Genomic DNA, 21978 nt, shown 5'->3' on the forward strand with positions numbered 1-21978 from the left:
CAAGTCAACGATGAAAGTTAAGTCTAAATGTTTGTGACTCAGAGCGTCCTATAAATGTCATCTGGTCTAAAGTCCAAGAATTCATCCTCATCTGAAAAAGTTCTGAAATTCTCCATCATCGTCAAGTCAGTGTAAATGATCATCTACATTAAAGATGTTGTCCAACCCCTTTTTCTTGGTTTCATGATCATGGTGCTTATTAAAGAGTGAGCTTGGGCTCTGTAAGTAACATTTTGATTATACAGTCTTTGAAGTGTTAAACTCGTGGCTTGACCAAAGGGTTGTCATAGGGGTGCTGCTTTTACAAGAAAAGGGATTAAGGATTTACAAGCAAAGGGATTAAGGTCAAACATGCACAGGAAGCTACAGAACTTTACCTGGCAACAAACAACAAATAAATACATTAAATTCACTACTCAATCAAAAAAACTGTCAACTTGAAAACAAAATGAGTATTACCTTTACAAGTCAAGTGCTTTTAAGCCACGCAAACTGGCACAAAACATGGGAAATATCACTTGGAAATTAAATCTAACTTATGGGAAAGCAAAAGAAAACTTAAGTCTAAACTTTTAGAGCACCATACACAGTGTTTATACAGCAAAACAGATATATTAATACAAAAATACAAGCTGTAAGGACTTGTACGAAAATACAAACAATATACTTGCATGTAAATATCCATGATAAAAACATTGATTGACACTTCATTTTGCAGTGGCTAGTATTTAATTTACCCATAATATTTTCAAATTATTAAAAATCCAAATAATTGTAGATACGGATATTGTGAAATGAATACCATCATGAAATAAATAAAAAGTGCATACTATATACGCATTTCCAAATAGCAATAGTGGCATGAATAATGTTATAATACCCCAACTGACTATTTTTATGTTGTGCAAACATCCATCATTTCCAAAATTACACCAAGATTTATCAATTTTTTCTTATATTCTATTTATAAGACAATAAAATACTCTGTATCAATCAAATTTTTAGTAACTTATAAGCGAGTATATAAGGTAATATCACTAACAAATCTTTCTGATTGTAAACCCTGCAATATTTTCCTGGATTGCTAAAGTCAATCTGGAGAAAGTAACAAAATATAGCACTGGCATGCAAAACCAGCACTAAGACAGATCACAAATACATGTACATGGTTTGATCTATCAATTATCAGGGACTAAACCATTCAATTTCATGTTTAAGACATATTAAGAATCTACATATACAATTATTCATGCATTGAGGCTATACATGATAATTCATGCTACTCTGGCAATCAGAAAACCGAACGATTTTCCAAAAACTTCCATACACTGATGACTGATAAGGTATAAAATGGGGAAATCACTGGAAACTGATAAAGAACTCAGTCATGTGCTAAAGTAGACTCAGCTAAATAGAACTATGTCAAAAGCATTACGATACCTTTATGTAATTATTTGCATAAGATCAGTGATTCTCTAGTGAGTTCATGCTTGACAAAAAAAAACAGTTTGGGCCTTGAATAAATCTCCCCAGTCAAGTTGTCATAACTAGGACAGTGTGTGATGTTTCCATGACATCATTTGATGAAGAAGGTACATGTAGATGCAATCATGGTTACTGTAGTATTTCTGGGATGTTTTTTTCTAGTCACTGATAAAAAGTCCCAAGCATGTTCCAAATGGTCATTCTAATTGATCTGCAGTCTACATTCAAACTTTGACTCATTACTCAAAAGTTTCTAGCATGATCCAAAATATAAACATTCTCCATAAAGCTGAATACCTCATAAGGATGTTAAATTTTAGCACTTAACAATTTTGACACTCTAGAACCAGACACTGTTAGGTTTGGATTTTCCATGAAGTCTCTGAACACCTCTAAGAATTCAGAAGCTTCTGCTTCATCTAAAACACGACTATCATAGGACAAAGTTGCAGTCATTTTTGTTTGTGGTTTCCCATCTTCATCAAGGGTAAGACGTGATGATCCCACTGCCATGATTGCTGTCTGTGGAGGATTTATCACTGCCGAAAATTCGCTAATCCCGAACATTCCAAGATTAGATATTCTGAAATGCAAGACAAAAGCTGTAATTTAATTTTCTAATATTAAAAACAAGTGTCCCTCAAAGGGACCAATGCTCTAATGAAGGAAAAGAATTCTAGGAATTCAAGACAGGACCATTTCTTCATTTAAACAACAGAGTACAGAAACCATCGCTGATATTCTTCAGTGATTAGATTTTCAAATTAGCAACTGCGGCAGCCATATTCAATGTAAGATCTGCACCATTTTCATTTAGGCCAAAACGGACACCATTGGTTCATATCCCATGCCAACATGACCATCTTTTCAGAAGAGTTTGTGATTTCATTGTGGCAACCATATTGGATATTTTTGCAGGATACCATTTTCATGTAGGACTATTGAGATATCATAAAAGGTCTTGTAGTGAAAAGCCCATATCAATATGACCATCAATTCTAGAGGAGTAGCAATAAAAAGATTTTCAAGATGGCTACCAAAATGGTCATAATGGATGTCAGATCAGCACCATTTTCATTTAATACCAACTAGACATTGTAATAATTCTGGTGAAAACCCAATGTTGAGATGACTTTCCATCTAGGATGAAAAGCAACAAGATTTTAATGATGGCAACTGTACTGACCATACTGGATATCAGATTGGTATGATTATTATTTAAAACCAACCAGACACTATATTAATAAGTCTTCTGGTGAAAACCCTAAGTTGATATGACTTTCCATTCAGGAATAGCATTGAAAAGATTTTCAAGATAGTGACTGAGGTGGCCATACTATATGTCTAGGTGGAACCAACTAGATATCATAAAAGCCTTCTGGTGAAAACCCCATGTCAATATGACATTTAGTTCACAAGGAGGTATGATATAATGATTTACAAGATAGCTTCCATGGTAGCCAAATTGACATCTGATTGGCACCATTTTCACTTATGACCAACTTCATATCATAAGAAGTCTTTCAGTGAAAACCCATTTTGATTTTACTACACATTTGTGGGGGAGCCTGAGTGGCCGAGTGGTCTAAAGTACTCACCATTACAGATCACTGCTATCTCACCTCTGGCTGCAGAGGTTTCAGTCTCGGTTTTGGACAATGTGGATAGCTTGCCAGTAGCTTCTCGAGGGTCGGTGGTTCTTTCCGGGGTTTTCCCGGGTTCTTCCTCCACCATTTATACTGGCCGCCATGTATAGCCTATCCTGTGGTGAAAAATGGTGTTAAACCCTCAAACAACAACAACACATTTGGGAGGAGTAGTGATAACCAGATTTTCAAGATAACCGCTGTGACATCCATACTGGATGTCTGAGAAGCAAAATTTTCATTTTCATTTAGAACCAATTAGATCTTGGGATGAATGCAGTCAAACCCAATTATCTAAACTTCATTTATCTCAAGAACCCTTTTAGGACAAACATTTTGGTTCCGGTCCTGAAAAATCCTTCATTGTTATGCTACTTTTTCCCCGTTTATCTCCACCTGTGTTAAGTCAATAACTCCATTATGATGGGCATAAGTTTTGATCCAAAGTAACATGTGGACCTGCTTATTTCAACGAAATGCAACTTTTAATGTCCATCTCTGAGAAATAGACAAGAAATGATCAGCAAAAATGATCAATTTTCACAAACAATTTTGGTTAATTACATTTTGCTACTACTCACAAGTCAACATGATGGTCAGGTTTAACATATTTTTTTAAAAATTTCTTCAGTAGGTAAGGTTATTTTATTTACTGAGGAATATTAAAACTATGATATTATGTTCACATTGACTGTGTAATTAAAAGAGAAAATATAGCACATATTCTACCTTTATTTCAAAGAGTGCACATGAATATACACACAGGAGAGTAATTTATTAACAACGCTGTCAGTTTGGTATTGTCTGCTGTGCACAGCTGAGGTCTGAATTCTATCTAAAAATTATGAAATTGCAATACATGATACTAAATTAAAACTTTGGACAAATAATAATTAGTCTTAAAACTACAATCTGTTTGTTTGCAACATTATCGTACACCTAAGAGTAAGAAACAGGAATAAAGGTCAAGAACATCTTTAAAATTATGTTACCAAATTTTATGAACCCTGACATCCCATATCCCCCCCCCCGACATAATCAAGATAACTGGGTTTCATTGTATCTCTTAAGTTTCCTCTAAGACATTTAGTGGAAGTAGCGACAACAAACATGCTTACAAGCCAATGGACATCAGCAGATGGACAAAAGACCATTTCATAATCTCTTCTGGCCAATAACCAGTACAGCTAATAACAACTTTGTTTGCTTTTTATGACTATTCCAATAGCATTACGCTTGAATGCCAATGCTTAAATCCAATTTATGTGCCAAATTGAATTTAGCCAATTTTTGACTTAGAGATAAGTAGCATGTCCATGTTGTATTAGTTTGGGTAATGTCTTAAATTCCCCAAACCGGTTCACTCACACACACACCCCGTAGAGCCCCTCAGGGATCTAGAACAGGTCAAATGTACTCTCATGTATGTCATAACGGCTACTTATAGGGGCAGAAGCAATGGTGGCTAAGGAGTTGGCATGCTGGACTCCTTACTGAAATAATGTAGGTTTAAATTCTACCACTGGATGATAAGCCTAGGCTGGCTACTTTGGTGCGTCAATGGCAAAGCATTTTACTCCAATTGCCTTAGCATTAAAATCCCAATTGTTTGCTGAGTGAAAGAACACCTGCCACCCAAAGAATTACACTTTTATATGTAAGATATATAAACTTCTTTTTCTTTGACATTTCTGATACTTATATACAAGTCATGATGTCAGAGAACACTCTGGTGGCTTAAAGGTTAGAGCATCCACCTCAGATGCAGGAGATCACAGGTTTAAACCCCAACCTAGTCATACCAAAGACTTTTTAAAATAGTACTAATAGCTCCCTCACTAGGCACATTATGATGTTAATGTTAGGGTTGGTCGGCCTGGTGTCGGGATAATGTTACTGGGTTGGACATCATGCTACACGTCTGAAGCATGATGTCCAGTGCTAGACATTACTGTAAACTGCCACACTGCAGACACCATATTAATATGACTGAAAAACTGTAAAAGCTATATTAAAAATCCAAATCACACACACATGATGTCAGATGAAAATGATGTACAGCTTACAATGTTATGCATGCTATATTATGAGAAAATAAATTTTATAGGCATGTTTATTTTATACCTATCATAACAATTATTTATTCACACATTATTTTTTCATTACTGCATGGATAGCCTTTACACTGATAAATGGAGTCACAATAAAGCCTCGCCATATCTGTATGCTAAGAAACTTTGCTTTGACAACAATGGAGTCAACATGAGATTCGCATAAATTTTAATGAAAAGAAAAAATATATACTTACGTGAATGATCCGCCCTGAAATTCGTGAAGCTGAAGCTTGTTATCTCGAGCTCTTGTAGCTAAATCCTGTAAAATAAAAGGAAGAATCATGTTGATATCCCTACCAAAACAAAATGGTCACTTGACTGTAGGTATTATGTGCCTAGGCTACAATAACTACTCAAATATTCTGTAAATGCAAGTAACCTAGTGTTGGTCATGATATATAACAATTCAAAATGTCATTACAATATCTTCATTTGTTTAAAAGCTATATTCCACACATGGATACAAGTTAAGAGTTATATTTTCTCTTGTTGTGACCTTCACCTTGAGGCAGGTGGGTGGCTACAGTATGCAACACAGTTTAAAAATGATATATAACTGGCTAAAGATTCATTAAATATCTTCAGTAGTTCAAAAGTTATACTTTAGAATAGGGTACAAGTCACAGAATTATATTTCCCTTGCTGTGACCTTGGGACTAGTTACATTTCAGAACAATTCATTAAATGTCTTCTGTTTCAAACAATGTACTCTGGACAAGGATACAATGCACAAAAATGCAGTAACCTTGACCTTTAGGCAGAGGACATGTCTATGGCCTACAGCCCACCAACTATACATGCTGAACAAGTGGATAAAGCTTCAATAAAATACCTCAAGTGGTTACATATCTGTCAATGGTACAAGTAAGTCACAGAATCTTTTTCCCTTGACCCTGACCTTGTTGCAGAAGGCCTGGCTATTGTGCACAAAATACCATCTAATCAAGATATATACTTGGAAAGAGTTTCATGAAAATACTTCAAACTGTTACAAAATTATGGGACAGACAAGCAAATAATAAACAAATGGTTTGGTTTTCATGGAGCTTTCATGCCATTATTCAGCATATGATGGGCGATACATGGCAGCCAGTATATTTGATGTAAAAGATCCCAGGATGAACCCAAAGGAAACGACTGGCAAGCTTTCACCTATACACACTGGTTGAGCCGAGACTCAAACTTGTGCAGACAAAGGTGATATGTGTCAGTGACCTGTAAAGGCAAGCATCTTAGATGACTTGGTAACCTGGGGCCACGACAACAGATGGAACAATATACATATAGACAGATGGACGATGCTACAACATAATACAAATTTAGATGGGTTTATAAAAATGAGATGTTTTACATGTTGCAAGAAGTACATTTTTACTTATAAATACAACAGAAATCAAATGACTGATTAATTTCGAATAACTGACACATATGAAAATGAAATGTTATTCTGTGTAATAGGACAAATGTTCTAAACCCAGTGCTGCACAAAGAGGAAATCAATTTTCTACCTCCTCACAGTTAGCTGACACAGACTGCACATTTGAAATGTTATGTATAATATTTCTACAAAGGTGAATGATAAATCTGCAATGTTATGTGAAATATTTCTACAACATTGAATGGTAAATCTATCTTCCACTTTCAATGACATTTACAAATTGCCATTTCATTTATCTGGGAGAAATACTGCACAATTACTGTATTTTTCTTCTGATAACTTTTTGTGGTTTGAAAAGAAACAATACCTTTACAGTTAATGAAATCTCATCAATTCCTAGATAAGCTGCATTTTTCACTATAGGCGTAATCAGACCCTGACTGGTTGCCACAGCAACTGAAATGTCAACTGTTGATGACATCTGAATAGCTTCTCCATTCCACACAGAGTTTACTTTTGGGACTCTCTGCAGTGCAAGAAAAACAAAAATATAAATGTGTCATTCTTTTCTAAGTCAAATTATTACATAGATAGAGTAGCTACAGCTATTTCTGCCACATACAAATTGCAGTATCAGCCTGTTTCAAATCTTAGAATTTGACCAACAGTGTATTATGTATTATACATTCAAGATAGGATTTTCAAACTGACTGATTACACCTGTGCTGCTGTTAGCCAGGCCATTCTATCAAAACAATAAAGAAAATAATTTATCAATGATGTGCCAGGTTTGTTCACTTTCACAGTGTAAGTGAAAGTCCATTTTAGCACAGTCTAACAAGTATACTCTTCCAATTTTCAGGAAAAAGAAAGACTTCACTAAATTAAAAATTAGAAGTACAAATCTTGAAAAGGTAAATGAATGCCAATTTCAGACAGAAGTAAAATTTATAGCCAACAATGCTAAATACAGAAATTCAAGTACATACTGGCTTGTTGTTCCAGCTTATGTGGACAATTCTCTGCAGGGCAATTTGAGTAAAACTGGAAAAATTTTAAAACATTTTCCATGAAAAACTCTATATCAATGTAAATAAACCAATGGAGAGGTGGCACTAAACATTTTTCAGCTATGGCCACAGAAGCCATATAAATAAAGTCAAAAATATTAACATGATTACATTTTTAAGTTCATCAGAAAATGGAGGAATCCCATCAGTAAAATGACTGGAAAGACAAAGCAGATAGTTCTATGATCATCCGATCATATACACAGTTGCAAGAAGCCCCTCCCCTCAATACAAGGAAATCCTTAAAACTCATAATATACAACCTTGTAATGAACCTACAATGAAGAAAATTGAATATATTTCATATACAAGGCAGTGCCAATTACATACCAGATATTAACTGAATGAAACTGAAAGTGGATCATGAATGAACTTATTTCCTGCAAAATAACTTGCTATAAAAATTTGATTAATACATAAAAGCAAAGCTAGGAGAAAATGGGAAGCCACATGTACACATTGTAGGCAAAATTTAATTTTGAACCCAGCTAACATGAACAGGTTTTCTGCACTAGGATTGTCCCCTTGTGCTTACAAGATGACATGATGCATTCATGATGGCACTGTAAATTACAATGGAGAAGCATAAAGATAAAGTCAATCATCTAGAACTTATTGCCAGTCACAACCATAATACCTTAAAAAAAATTAAAATCCAAAATGACTTCAATAATGGCAGATTTATGCCATAATTCCCATCTTTATGGTCACCTGCTATAAATTATAGCTACAACTGAAACTGAATTCATTTACTTGTCAATCAAATAAATGAACTCACAGATTTTCCTGTAAATGTAAGTCTTGTTTATTACTCAAATGAACATTACACATGAAATGTGCATTCTCACTTCAATATAACTTCTATATAAAGATTACATGTACAATTTGTTGTCCTTTGAGTATATTTATAGCAGGTTTCAGACTTGCTTTACTTCAAATTTGAAGGTACAAGATGGCTTACCTGAAGGGCTATAGCTGCTGCCTTTATGATGAAGTCATTCACAGAAACTTTAACATTCTCATCTGAAAAACCAAATAATTACTTGCAGAAAATGCTACATTTTAAGAGTTTAATATAAAGGAGTTTAATTAAATAGAATAGTTCTAATGGAAAGATTTTGCATCTATAAATTTTTTTTTATTGCAAGGCATTTGTTGCATATGCATGTTTTTATAATTGAAATATTTCAGGCATCAAACATGAGCATTACGTCCATCTGGACATTTTTTGTACTTTGTTTCTTCTCAATCATGCTAATCAAACATTCATTTTAAAGCTGTAACTTAGTGTTCTCCAGAACAATTTTCAGCAACCGCTCACAATCTGTTATCCTTATCTGAGATACTACCAGGATTTTATCTGAATGATTGGATTTCACCCTTTGTCACCAAAATAAGGGGGGAGGCAAGAAAAACAAAAATTGGGGGAGGGGAACAATGATAGTTCTAAATTTACATAACACTTCAATATCCGTCTCTTCTGATCCATTCTGTAAAACACCTACTGAAAAAAAAGACTTTAAAAGATGATGCATAAGCATCAATATGTTCATTTTTACTCAGCGTAATCTGATTCTTATCGAGGTATGAATATTGTTCTGTACTGAGAACTCCATTTCACAGCTCACATGCATTGTCTTTTGCATAATTCTGCTCCAAAATAAGATTTTTCACTTTCATAAGTTCTGACAAAGTTTGACTTTCTTGAATCAGCACTCTGTTGACTACTATGCCAGACTTACTATTCCATAATGCTGTATTAGGATTTCAAGTCCATCAATGCCAGACTTACTATTCCATAATGCTGTATTAGGATTTCAAGTCCATCAATGCCAGACTTACTATTCCGTAATGCTGTATTAGGATTTCAAGTCCATCAATGCCAGACTTACTATTCCATAATGCTGTATTAGGATTTCAAGTCCATCAATGCCAGACTTACTATTCCATAATGCTTTATTAGGATTTCAAGTCCATCAATGCCAGACTTACTATTCCATAATGCTGTATTAGGATTTCAAGTCCATCAATGCCAGACTTACTATTCCGTAATGCTGTATTAGGATTTCAAGTCCATCAATGCCAGACTTACTATTCCATAATGCTGTATTAGGATTTCAAGTCCATCAATGCCATGTTCATACAGAGGCAATTAAATCAGATAAATATCTTTCCTTTTAAATTTCATTTTTAGATTCCTATTTATTAGATTAATCATAACCTTTATGCTAGGGCTATTTGGTTTTGTAGCACATGATCCCATAGGGATAAAATGTGAACAGAAAAACAAAATGCAATCAATTTTTAACTTGTATTTTAATTTGGTTTGTTTGTCTGACTTTCTACATTTCATTTCATAATACCGCTGAAATAAGGGGTAGACTAGAGTGCTGTTGGTTTTGCCCATCCAGCAGATGCATCGGATTCGAATTTAATGCCATTTTTTGGGTTCAACATCAGTCACTGGTATCTCCATTAACACTTTCCCAGCTCCAATAGTCTGATATACTTCCTAACTTTAAAAATAAATTGCCTTCCTTACTATGATCAGCCAGTATTTGCCAAACAAAATCATCATGTAAAAGTGAACAACACTGGAAATTGTCCATTTTGGTTCTTCTGTCTAGACAGCCCATATTATAAACGCACATTGGTAAAACTTCCTTGATGCAAGGTTCAAACTTTGACACAATGATTCTTATGAGTGCCAATGTGCCAATGGAATTTAGTTTAACAATCACTGATGTCAGGCAAAGAAACCATGTATGTAAACAGTTATGAAAAATTACACATTATGACAAGTGCCACAATATTTTTATCTTTTCTACAAGCACTTTTAGGGAGTATATTTTCATATGCACAACGAAAAAATTTGTGGGAATTCTTGTGCATCACCTATTTTCAAGTGTGCAAATTCATACAAATTTTGCAAGAATCATGCAATCACATCTCTGCACTCTGTGATGCAATTAATACATTCATTTGCAAAACTACTTTATATGCAATTAATTCATTTTTCTTCATAATTCTGTCATCCTGTCTTCAAGTTTTCCCACAAACATATATGGGTTTCATCAGTGTCTAACTGTAACAATTTTAATGACTTTTTATATTTTACCAATTGAATTGCATTTAAAATTCTGATTTTCTTCACGATAAACAAATTTCCTATCATCCTTACATACTTGAAACAATGATGATATTTGTACCTATAAAAATGACAATATTTTTTCTTTGCATGTATTTTGCAATATTTGCAACAGTTGGCCAGGCCATGTCTATCAACTTAATGTTAGAGACAATGCTCCTGAAGGATGTGTGGTGTATGTGTGTGTGTGTGATTTAGGTTTTTAATGTAGCTTTAACAATTTTTCAGTCACATTGCTACAATGTCGGCAGTGTGACAATTTATAGTGATGTCTAGCACTGGTGCATCATACCACAGACATGTAGCATGATGTCCCACCCAGACACATTATCATGACACCAGGCCGACTAGTCCTAACATTAACCTCTTAATGCTGAGCACCAAGAAAGGCAGCTGTTAGTACCAATTTTGTAAGTCTTTGGTATAACTTGGCCGGGGTTTGAACCCGCGAACTCCCGCATCTGAGGCAGACACTCTAACCACTATGCCACCGGAGCAGTTTGTGTGGTGTAAGAGGTGATTCTGAAGCAGTCAACCATGAGGGGCTTTCTTTTAAGTCTCCATTCCCTGTCTCTATTAACACCAAAAAAGAATGAAAAACTGCATCGGCTGTACTGTGTCAGTCACCTATTCAGCAGATACTACCATGATAATTAAGTAAAAGTAAAGCAACAAAAACTTAGATCCAAAGGAAAAAAATAAACGTTTGGTGAAAATACTGTATCTGATAGACTATTCCTGAAATAAAATGTGTCCCCTACATGACACTTTCATTAGCTTTGATTACAAATTGGTAGCCTGCATCATGTTAAGTACTGCTATTCACTCTGACCAGACAATGGTAAATGTGTATATGTACACATATATACACCTACACACACACACACACACATATATATATATATATATATATATATATATATATATATATATATATATATATATATATATATATATATATATACATACATACATATACACATACATACAGTGGAACCCAGCTAAGACGCGTGATTGAGGTAAAAGAAATTTAGATCGCCTTAATTGCAGGTCATGTTAATGCGGGATTTTACATTATTTGACTTTTTTCAGAGAACATCTCATTGGCACATATATGTGTAATCATGTCTAATGTATGTAATGAATAGGGTATCAACATCGTTTACTATTGTGCCATCGTAGCATGCAGTTCACCCATAATGCATGTAATTCCATTGAAAAACTGCACACAGATTTATAATATTCAATAATTTTGTCCCAGATCCATGTGTCTGAATTCAACATCTAATATATAGCATGAACAGAGTATTAACACCGTTTTCTTGCCATCTGATATCATACCTTTGGGGCTTGCAATTAATCCATAATACATGTAATTCCATTTAAAAAATTGCATACCTATTTAAACTATTTGATAATTTTATCACAGATCATTATGTGTCCCAATTCAATGGGGAAAAAATAACAGCAAAATTAGGTTAAGAAAGATGAAGCATACGTATGGCTCATTACGTTACAGGGTCTATGAACGGTGTCTACAAATTTCATACTGCTAAAATTTTCTCACATGCATTTCCATGTGCAATTATCCATTGTAAATTTTCAATAATTAACGCTTGTACGCCGCCTATTCATTTGAACGACTACAGCAAGAATAAATAACAACACATGATTTCAGTGTGCATGTAACTTTTACTTCAGATTTTGTGAATATCAATAGAAACGTGTGAAAACTATTATGCTAATCATTGCGCAAAGTGTAGAGAAGGCCCTGCATTTGTGAACTTGCTTTTCCATAATGGTAAAATAATTTTATAAAAAACAGGAAATTAATAATGAGTTCATAAGCAAACACCATATACATGTAAAACCCCGAGAACTATGTGGAGTAGGTCTGCAATGGTCACAAGTCACTTTTATAAATTTGTTTTAAGCTGAACGCATGTACAATTTCATACCCTTTTAATTTCCAGCTAATAAAGCAGACATTATTCAATGGTGAACTGATTGCATCTAATAACACCGCCAAGCCCAGCAAACATGTTGGTGACTTTTGTTTTTTGATGTTTTTTAAATTGTGAGAGTCTTTTATCAACCACCTCATTGTCTGCTGCTTGGTTGTGCATTCAGTTAAAGAAACACATTTTGGCTATTGTTTGAGCAACGATTGTATAAAGAATTAATTGAAGACAATCTCAAAGACGACTTACTGGCTTTACTCATGGATCAGTAATAAGTAACATTTCCGATAATGTTTATTTTGGCATAACACTTCAAGAACCCAGTGAAATAATACATTTTTTAAACACTATTTCACATACTTTTAACAAAAAATATTTTTTCATGTGTTAATGAATACACAAAATTTTGGGAGCCACGCCATGATCGTGTTATATCCGAAATCGCATTATCGCGGGGCACATTATGGCGGGGTCGCACTGTATATACCTTATTCTAGGCATTACAGAAAACACATCTATTCAGTGAACAATTACACTACACATAAACTCTATAATATCTGATGCTTCACTTTTTTGTGCAGTTAACTTACCTGCAAACTGTTTCCTAAGTTTTGTAACAGGTCCCACATTGTAGTCTATGGTCACATATGAATGGGGTATTGTTGTCTACAAGAGAGAAAAAAACGTACAGAAATCTTACATAAATCACCTGAAGTTCAATAAAATGAACCCTGATTTTAAAAGATTTTTGTTCTAAAATATTATCTACAATCCCTTTGGTTCTATATTAAACTTTAACTACATCTGAGTTGTTATGAACTGTTCAGCAAAAGATCCCAAATCCATATCAAAATGAATTAGGACTATTCCTTCTTGCAGAGGGGTTAAAGTTTCAGAGTAATTTGTTGGGTTGTTTTCATCGCTGTCTTGTGATTTATGTCAGTATATTTGTGTCTTTCAATGAAACAATGTTTGTTTGAAAATTCTGAGTACTTTCTGGAACTGACATTAAATTCAAGCACTTTCCAAGGCAACAACCATAATTCAAGCACTTTTCAAGGTAACAACCAAATGTCAAGAACTTTTCAAGACTGTGTGAACTTTGATGTAACAAACTAATAACTAAATACTGAAATGTCACTCAAGCATGAAAATAGTGACTTTGTTTTGGTGTGGTCAAGTTACTTTTCTTGAGATGCACTGACATAACAATTTTCATGAGTGTAGATGAAATCACAGCTGAGATATTGAGCAAGTAATGAATGGATCACTGAAAATACTCAAATTCACTGAAGCATCAAACATAACTCACTGCAGCTTCAATTTGGTATGGCTGACCTGAATGTGTTAAGATACATCAAGATATCAGTTTTCAAGAGTGTATGTCGAACAGTGTCCAGAGATAAGGTTGTAATGATGTAATGAATGGATAACTGAAAATACTAAAGTCACTCAAGCATGAAACAGCTCACTCTAGCCTCAATTTGGTATAGTTGATCTGTATGTCTTGAGGTGCATCCAGATACAAGTTTTCAAGAGAGTATGAACAGTGTCCAGAGATAAGGTTATAATGAATAGATAACTGAAAATACACAAGTTACTTGTGATTGAAAACTAGGTCACATTGCTCTAGTTTTCATATGTCAAGAAACTCAGTTTGAGATATATCCACACACCAGTTTGTTGGAGTGTTGTTGTAATGTGGTCCAAGATACTGAGGATATAGCCAACAAAAGTCATTCATTCATGAGAAATAGGTAAAAGTGACCAAGTTTTGGTAAGACTGCGATACTCAGCTTGGGATGCATTCATATAATGATTTTCATAACTGTAGGTGAAGTAACATCCAAAACATAGAATGCATAACAAATATATAAAGAAATACACAAATGAACAAAATGTACAAAGAAACACATATGAAAAAATCTGTAAAGAAACACACAAATGTATAAAGAAACACAAACAAATGCACAAAGAAACACACAAATGAACAAATGTACAAAGAACCACACAAATGTACAAATATACAAAGAAACAACTTTAACACAATAATGACTGGGTTTATCCCCTTCCAATTTTGTTGATGGGATACTAAACAAAGAAACTTGGTAGTCACAGGGATACTAAATGAAGATACAGTACTATGTTGCTGAAGTGATAATTGCTGGTAAAGGGATACTAAATGAAGATACAGTACTATGTTGGTGAAGGGATAATTGTTGGTAAAGCGATACTAAATGAAGATACAGCACTATGTTGGTGAAGGGATAATTGTTGGTAAATGGATACTAAATGAAAATATAGTACTATGTTGGTGAAGGGATACTAAATGAAGATACCATGCTGGTGAAAGGAAATTAAATGAAGATACTTTGATGGTAAAGAGATACTCAATGATGATGGAGGTTATTAAGGAAAGAGTTCAGTCACTTCTAACACTCTTCAAAAGTGAAGCCACTTCTAACTCTCTTCTCCTCAAACACAGTCACAGGCTACTATGAAATGTTAACTATCTCTGCCCTCATATATGGCAAAATATAGTTTATCATGACCCAAGAGGGAAATGGGAGATGATATATGCAATTTCAGTAAGCCACATTTTTTAAGCCAACGATAGGGTTTAGGGATGTTAGCCAAGAAACTTGGATGTTCTTCATTATAGTACACATAAATATCCACTTAATGAAGTTATGTTTACATCAATATTGGTTTTGTCTTGAGTAAATAGAAGATTAATAAAGTACTTGCATACTTAAGTACTTAAGTAATGCATACATATATCTTAGCCAATCAACTAAATCTTACATAAGGGAACACACCAACCTTAGATTCTGTCAGCCGCTTCGCTATGACTCTCCTTATGTTAGTATTAGGTATGTCTTTGTACTCCTCTCCTTCAACTGGTGGTGATGGAGATGGACGTGTAATAGGAGGTAAAGTTTTAACATGAGCCTTAGCTGATGCTGTGGCAGTAGCAGACACTGGTGGTGGTGGTGGTGGTGGTGGCAGTGGTGATGTTGAAGGTGGTTTCATTTTGACCTCAACATCCTTTCTTTGAAGATTCTTTTGCTTGATTACCTTTAAAATATCCCTGTGAAACACACATACACACATCTTAGTATTATTTTCCAGAAGTCTCAATTTTCATGGTTTTGTAAAAAAAAATTAAAAGACATTTTTGTAGGTACATGTACTTAAATTCATGGTCTTGCCTGTCAAATTTTTACATATCTGTAGGTGTTTAATTTCATGGATTAGCCTCTACAGATACCTAAAATAAAAAATACTAAAGAAAGCCATGTCAACAATAAATGGCAGTCACTTCACTGGTTAAAACAATACTAACACCAGTACGAGCACAAATGAAATACCTGCAAAGATCAATCACTTGAGAACATGAAAGGGAGCCAATACAGCAAACAACACTAAGTTAACTGGTTATCAAAGCACATGCTCTATTTCTTAAAACAATGTCAATAAAGTTGCACCATCTATTACTTTCTAATGATCATGGCATTAACAAAATGGCTTAAGAGTCGTAAAATTCAACTTAGATCCCCATTTGTTTAGATCATTTTTTCATTCCACATGAGCTACCAGTAAATACAAGATCAGCTGCCCCTTGCTCAATGTAATCAACAAGCAGTGTCAACATCTGATGTCAACAAGCAGTGTCAACATATGATGTCAACAAGCAGTGTCAACATATGATTTCAACAAGCAGTGTCAACATTTGATGTTAACAAGCAGTGTCAACATTTGATGTCAAAAGCAGTGTCAACATCTTATGTCAACAAGCAGTATGAACATTTGATGTTAACAAGCAGTGTCAACAAGCAGTGTCAACATTTGATGTTAACAAGCAGTGTCAACATTTGATGTGTTCCAAGCCCATCAAAGCGTGAAAATTCCTATCCAAAATGAAAATACAATGCAATCACTCCCGTTCAAAACTGACTCATTTATGAATAAACTTCAATGACTATACTTTACTTAATTAATCAAGCCATTTCATGCTAAATGAATAACTGCAATGAGTGAAAGGTCATACCTAACTATTTGTAGCTTTGAGAATGCTAGATTCATATAATTCAACAATTTCAGGATTATTTCTCTGACAAACATCTGCTTGCAACCAGCTGGCTTGATTGACACTATGTTGATTCAGCAGTTCTGTCCAAGAATTAGTGAAGCATGAACTTTAATGTTCTGCATTAATTAGTCTATATACATGGTGTTTCATTAGTGACTGTGCTTCAAACAGTATTTTACAATCATGTTCTTCTTTGGGATTTATCACAAATAAAACAAGCCATGCTTTCACATACATCGATTTAAATTTTTAATTAATTTTACTTAAATGAACAATTGATCTGAATAAATATTAAATTTAGTTGTCATACACTGGTATAATCTATTATTCTTTCTTTCCTTTTCCAAAATAGTAGTGTTTGAATACCTTGTGATTCTTCTCTCTTTCCCTACTTATGGTACAAAAGATCAATTTTAATCAGTGATTTGAAGCTGCAACTATCAGATACCTTAAAGATACACATGCACTGAAACAATATCAAATGTATTATAATTCCTTTTTCTAACAAGGATTAAAATAAAATAAACACACAAAAAAACTATTTTTATTCACAGACTACAAAAGAAATTATGCAAATACATCATATAACATTATTCATCGCTAGGAATGAAACAGCAGGAAAGTGGTGTTGTGTTTCTTTATATATCAACAGGGCAGGAAAGTGGGGGTGGGTTGTATATTTGTCAACAGTGCAGGAAAGTGGGGGTGGGGTTGTTTATTTGTCAACAGTGCAGGAAAGTGGGGGTGGGGTTGTTTATTTGTCAACAGTGCAGGAAAGTGGGGGTGGGTTGTTTATTTGTCAACAGTGCAGGAAAGTGGGGGTGGGGTTGTTTATTTGTCAACAGTGCAGGAAAGTGGGGGTGGGTTGTTTATTTGTCAACAGTGCAGGAAAGTGGGGGTGGGGTTGTTTATTGATCATGTGTAGCTAATTTTTCCTTGGGTCTTTAGATTCATGGTTCAAGGCAACGACAAAATCCATTAAAAGTATTTTTGATAAAATAAGTATTAATCAAAATATATGATGAGTATACATGTGAAAAAACATGTTACATATTAGGGTAACAAATTTTCTATTATGAAAGCACCAGTATTAATTAATGTATGCTGTAATTAAGCATTTTGTTCCAATATTAATAACTCATTAGTATAATGAATGATTTGAGTACAGCAAGCAAAGTGCAGATCAGGTTCTGAACCAATTATATTCAACAATAAATATACATGTAAATAAAATGAATTTCACTTTGCAGCAAAGTAATTTCTGCTCGTAATTATTTGTGATGTTCAACAAAGGCAATGCAATTTCATCGTATCGCTATTTAGAAACGAACTAAAAATCACTGACAAGTTGTTTTAAACTAAGTTATTATAACTGTAAGATGTAAAACAAGTTTCGTAATGAGGTGCACAATATAAAACAAATTCATATTATACTTTTATTAACTTAATGCAGTATACAATATCATGATTAAAACAAATTCATATTATACTTTTATTAACTTAATGCAGTATACAATATCATGATTAAAACCAATTCATATTATACTTTTTTTAACTTAATGCAGTATACAATATCATGATTAAAACAAGTGTATGTTTGTGATTTGGATTCTTAACATAGCTTTAACAATTTTTCAGTCATATCAATATGATGTCTGCAGTGTGGCAGTTTACAGTGATGTCTAGCACTGGGGCATCATGCTGCCCACCCAGTCACATTATCCTGACACTAGGCTGACCAGTCCTAACACTAACCTCTTAGTGCTGAGTGCCTAGTGAGGCAGCTGATAGTTCCATTTGTGTAAGTCTTTGGTATGACTCGGCCTGGGCTCGAACACGTGATCTCCCACATCCGAGGCGGATGCTCTACCAACTAGGCCACCATAGCGGTCTGATTAAAACAAATTCACATACTTTATACTACTATTATGGCTATCATTTTCTATTCTGAAAGTTACAACTTCTAAATGTTTTGCTTAGAATGGCTAAACCATGTTTGACGGTCAATATCAGGTTTACATTGGCAACTGGAAGTTATTTTTCTATGTCACATACTGATTTTAATTCGTATACCTTCATAATAAATTCAAAGCTTGGATTCAATGCATGGAACCAGTCTACGATGAATGAGATGCTGCAAATATGGCAATTGACTACTACTGAAAAACTTTTGCAGCATTAACCTAGGATCACAAGAGTTAACTCTGTGAATAGAAAATCATGGCCTACAGGGTTCCCATGCTACTGGGAAATCAGGAAAAAGTTGGAAGAAATGATAACTTTTTTCCCGACGATGAAAAGTCCTTGAATTTTGCAAACACTGATGAAAATTGGGCAAAACCCGGGAATTTCTCTCCACAACTTGATGACCAAAACAATTACGTAATTGAGTTGTAACTGAACTGATCATGAGTTAAATTTTTCAAGTTCTAACCAGAATATTTGGAGGTTGCAGTATGGATCAATCCAAATGTTCAGTGGATTAGATTCATCTAGCAGACTTTTTGTTTCACAGCTCGATATCCGTATTATTTTTATTTTTTATGGAAGGTATGAAAACCAGTCTAGCATCACAAGAGGCCAACATGGTGGCGTTAAAGCACAGCCGCTTAGCAGATGGCTAGCAAACTTAAATGTTGTTAAATCGATTTATACCTGCATGAAATTGCTATGAAAATTATTTATTTTCTCAGAAATTGCGAGTATTAAATCGCCATTCTTTAATCTGCTGAACGACAATAAAACTAATGCATTGATGAAATTTGAACTGATATTAGCAATTTCAATTGCTAGTCACACAAGAACACACAATCTCACAACTGTCATTTTCAAATATTGTAGAATTTTTTTAAAATGAAAGTCATTGAACAAAAATAAAAAAACGAAAGGGCACAAAATTCTCTATATTTATTCCGAGACTAACTTCCAGAGTTTTGTTGTATCACGTGACTACCACGTTGACATGTGCTCTCTCATGCAGGGAGCATACGAAGCAGGGAACCAGACTACTCTGCTTGATGAATGAGACTGACCTGACTTCTTGTAGTTGTTTTCGAAATAAAAATGATGAGAATTATATGTTCTTTCTGGTTTTTACAAAAGGTATCAGACTTTCATTTAATATAATTGAAATTTTGTACAACAACATTGAAAAGGAGTTTGTTGTTGATGTCACGTGACTAATGGACTTCAAATGTCATTGTTTAAGATTTGTGAAGTTATGTGACTATTAACACAAATGGCTAGTAGCGGGTCAGGTTTCATCTATGCTGAGTTTCATCTAGACTGTCAGCGGATTAAAGACATAATGGTTATAAAACTTGCCATTTTTGAAAAAATAAATAATTTTCCTATCGATTTCATGTATGAAGATAGACTAGAGAAACTGTGTTGAAGGAATGGCAGCAGAAGCAGAAGATGCGACCGGAAGTGGAAACATGAAGAAGGTGTATGACATCACCAAGAAGCTATCCGGCAAGTACAGCAAAACAGAGAGACCCATAAAGGACAAGCATGGAAAGACCATAGCAAGTACAGAACACCAAATGAATAGATGGGCAGAACATTTTGAAGAACTGTTGAACAGGCCAGCCCCACTAAATCCCCCAGAAATCCACCCAGCCAATGCAGATCTCCCCATAAGCTATGACAATCCCACCAGAGATGAGATCAGGAAAGCCATCACCCAGCTGAAGAATGGCAAGGCAGCTGGAACTGATGGCATCCCAGCAGAAGCCCTCAGAGCAGACTTAGATGCTTCAGTGGAAATGCTATACCACCTCTTTGAGAAGATCTGGGAGGAATAAGAAATACCAACTGACTGGAAGGAGGGACACCTCATCAAGATCCCAAAGAAAGGCGATCTCAGCAAATGCTCCAACTACAGAGGAATCACTCTTATCAGCACCAGGGAAAGTCTTCAACCGGGTCCTCTTGGAGAGGATGAAGGAGGCCGTTGACCCACAGGTACGAGATGAGCAAGCGGGCTTCGGGCAGAACAGATCGTGTACGGACCAAATAGCTACTCTTCGCATCATAGTCGAACAACTGTTGAAGTGGAATTCTTCACTCTACATCAACTTTGTCGATTACGAGAAGGCAGTCGACACCGTGGACCGAGAGACACTCTGGAAACTTCTTTGCCACTATGGCATCCCAACCAAGCTGGTGAACCTGATCAAGAACACTTACAATGGAATGTCCTGCAGTCATTCATGCAGGACAGCACACAGACAGCTTCCTAGTGCAGACTGGCGCGAGGCAAGGCTGTTTGCTGTTGCCGTTTCTCTTCCTTCTCACCATCGACTGGATTATGAAGATGTCCACCCATGGGCGGAGAAATGGTATCCAGTGGACATTGTGGAGTCAACTTGAGGACCTGGACTTTGCCGATGACCTAGCACTCCTGTCCCATAGTCAGCAGCAAATGCAGGACAAGGCCAATGTACTGGCAGCCACATCAGCACAGGTTGGCCACAACATCCACAAAGACAAGACCAAGATCTTCTAGATCAATTATGCCAGTAACAACCCAGTCACACTGCAGGTAAGTCCCCTGGAAGAGGTGGAGTACTTCACGTACCTGGGCAGCATTATCAACCAGCAGGGTGGCACAGACGCAAATGTCAAGGCAAGGATCGGAAAGGCGAGAGCAGCTTTCATACAGCTCAAGAACATCTGGAGCTCCAAATAAAGAAAATGATGCATGTACCCCAAAAAAATTGCGAGGTGGGGTATGTAGGTAATAAATACGGGCGGTAAAATATGTGCTTCATCGGCACAGTTACCATCTTAAATTGATGCATATTAAATGAGAAATACACCTTTAGTGAAAACAGAGAAGACATATAATAGTTTACTTTATTTAGAGAACCACGAATTGGTACATATACGCGAATACTGTTTATATATACATATCTAATGCATAGCATGAATAGAGTATCAACACTGTGTACTCACCCACGAACCCCATCATATACATCGAAAATATGCAGACACACACACAGCTTTAAAATATTCAATAATTTTATCACAGGTCATATTGGTCTGAATTTAGTGGAAAAACAGCACAATCATGTAAGAA

At 35.1% G+C, this 21978-nt stretch overlaps 1 protein-coding gene across 1 annotated transcript in view; it reads right to left on the minus strand.

The window, feature by feature from the left end:
* Nucleotides 1–570: 570 nt before the first annotated feature.
* LOC149785177 (pyruvate dehydrogenase protein X component-like) overlaps nt 571–21978 on the minus strand; it is a 44708-nt gene continuing 23300 nt past the window's right edge. The window contains exons 6-11 of the mRNA XM_089978976.1: nt 15626–15893; nt 13393–13468; nt 8655–8716; nt 6991–7149; nt 5440–5504; nt 571–2068 (exon numbers count right to left, since the gene is read on the minus strand). Of these exons, the coding sequence (XP_089835102.1) occupies nt 1795–2068; nt 5440–5504; nt 6991–7149; nt 8655–8716; nt 13393–13468; nt 15626–15893 (904 nt within the window). The 3' untranslated portion in view covers nt 571–1794. The remainder of the gene's footprint in view (nt 2069–5439; nt 5505–6990; nt 7150–8654; nt 8717–13392; nt 13469–15625; nt 15894–21978) is intronic.

Source organism: Sinohyriopsis cumingii, chromosome 13 (assembly GCF_028554795.1).
Source record: "Sinohyriopsis cumingii isolate HCF-2022 chromosome 13, ASM2855479v2, whole genome shotgun sequence".
Taxonomy (NCBI): Eukaryota; Metazoa; Mollusca; class Bivalvia; order Unionida; family Unionidae; genus Sinohyriopsis; species Sinohyriopsis cumingii.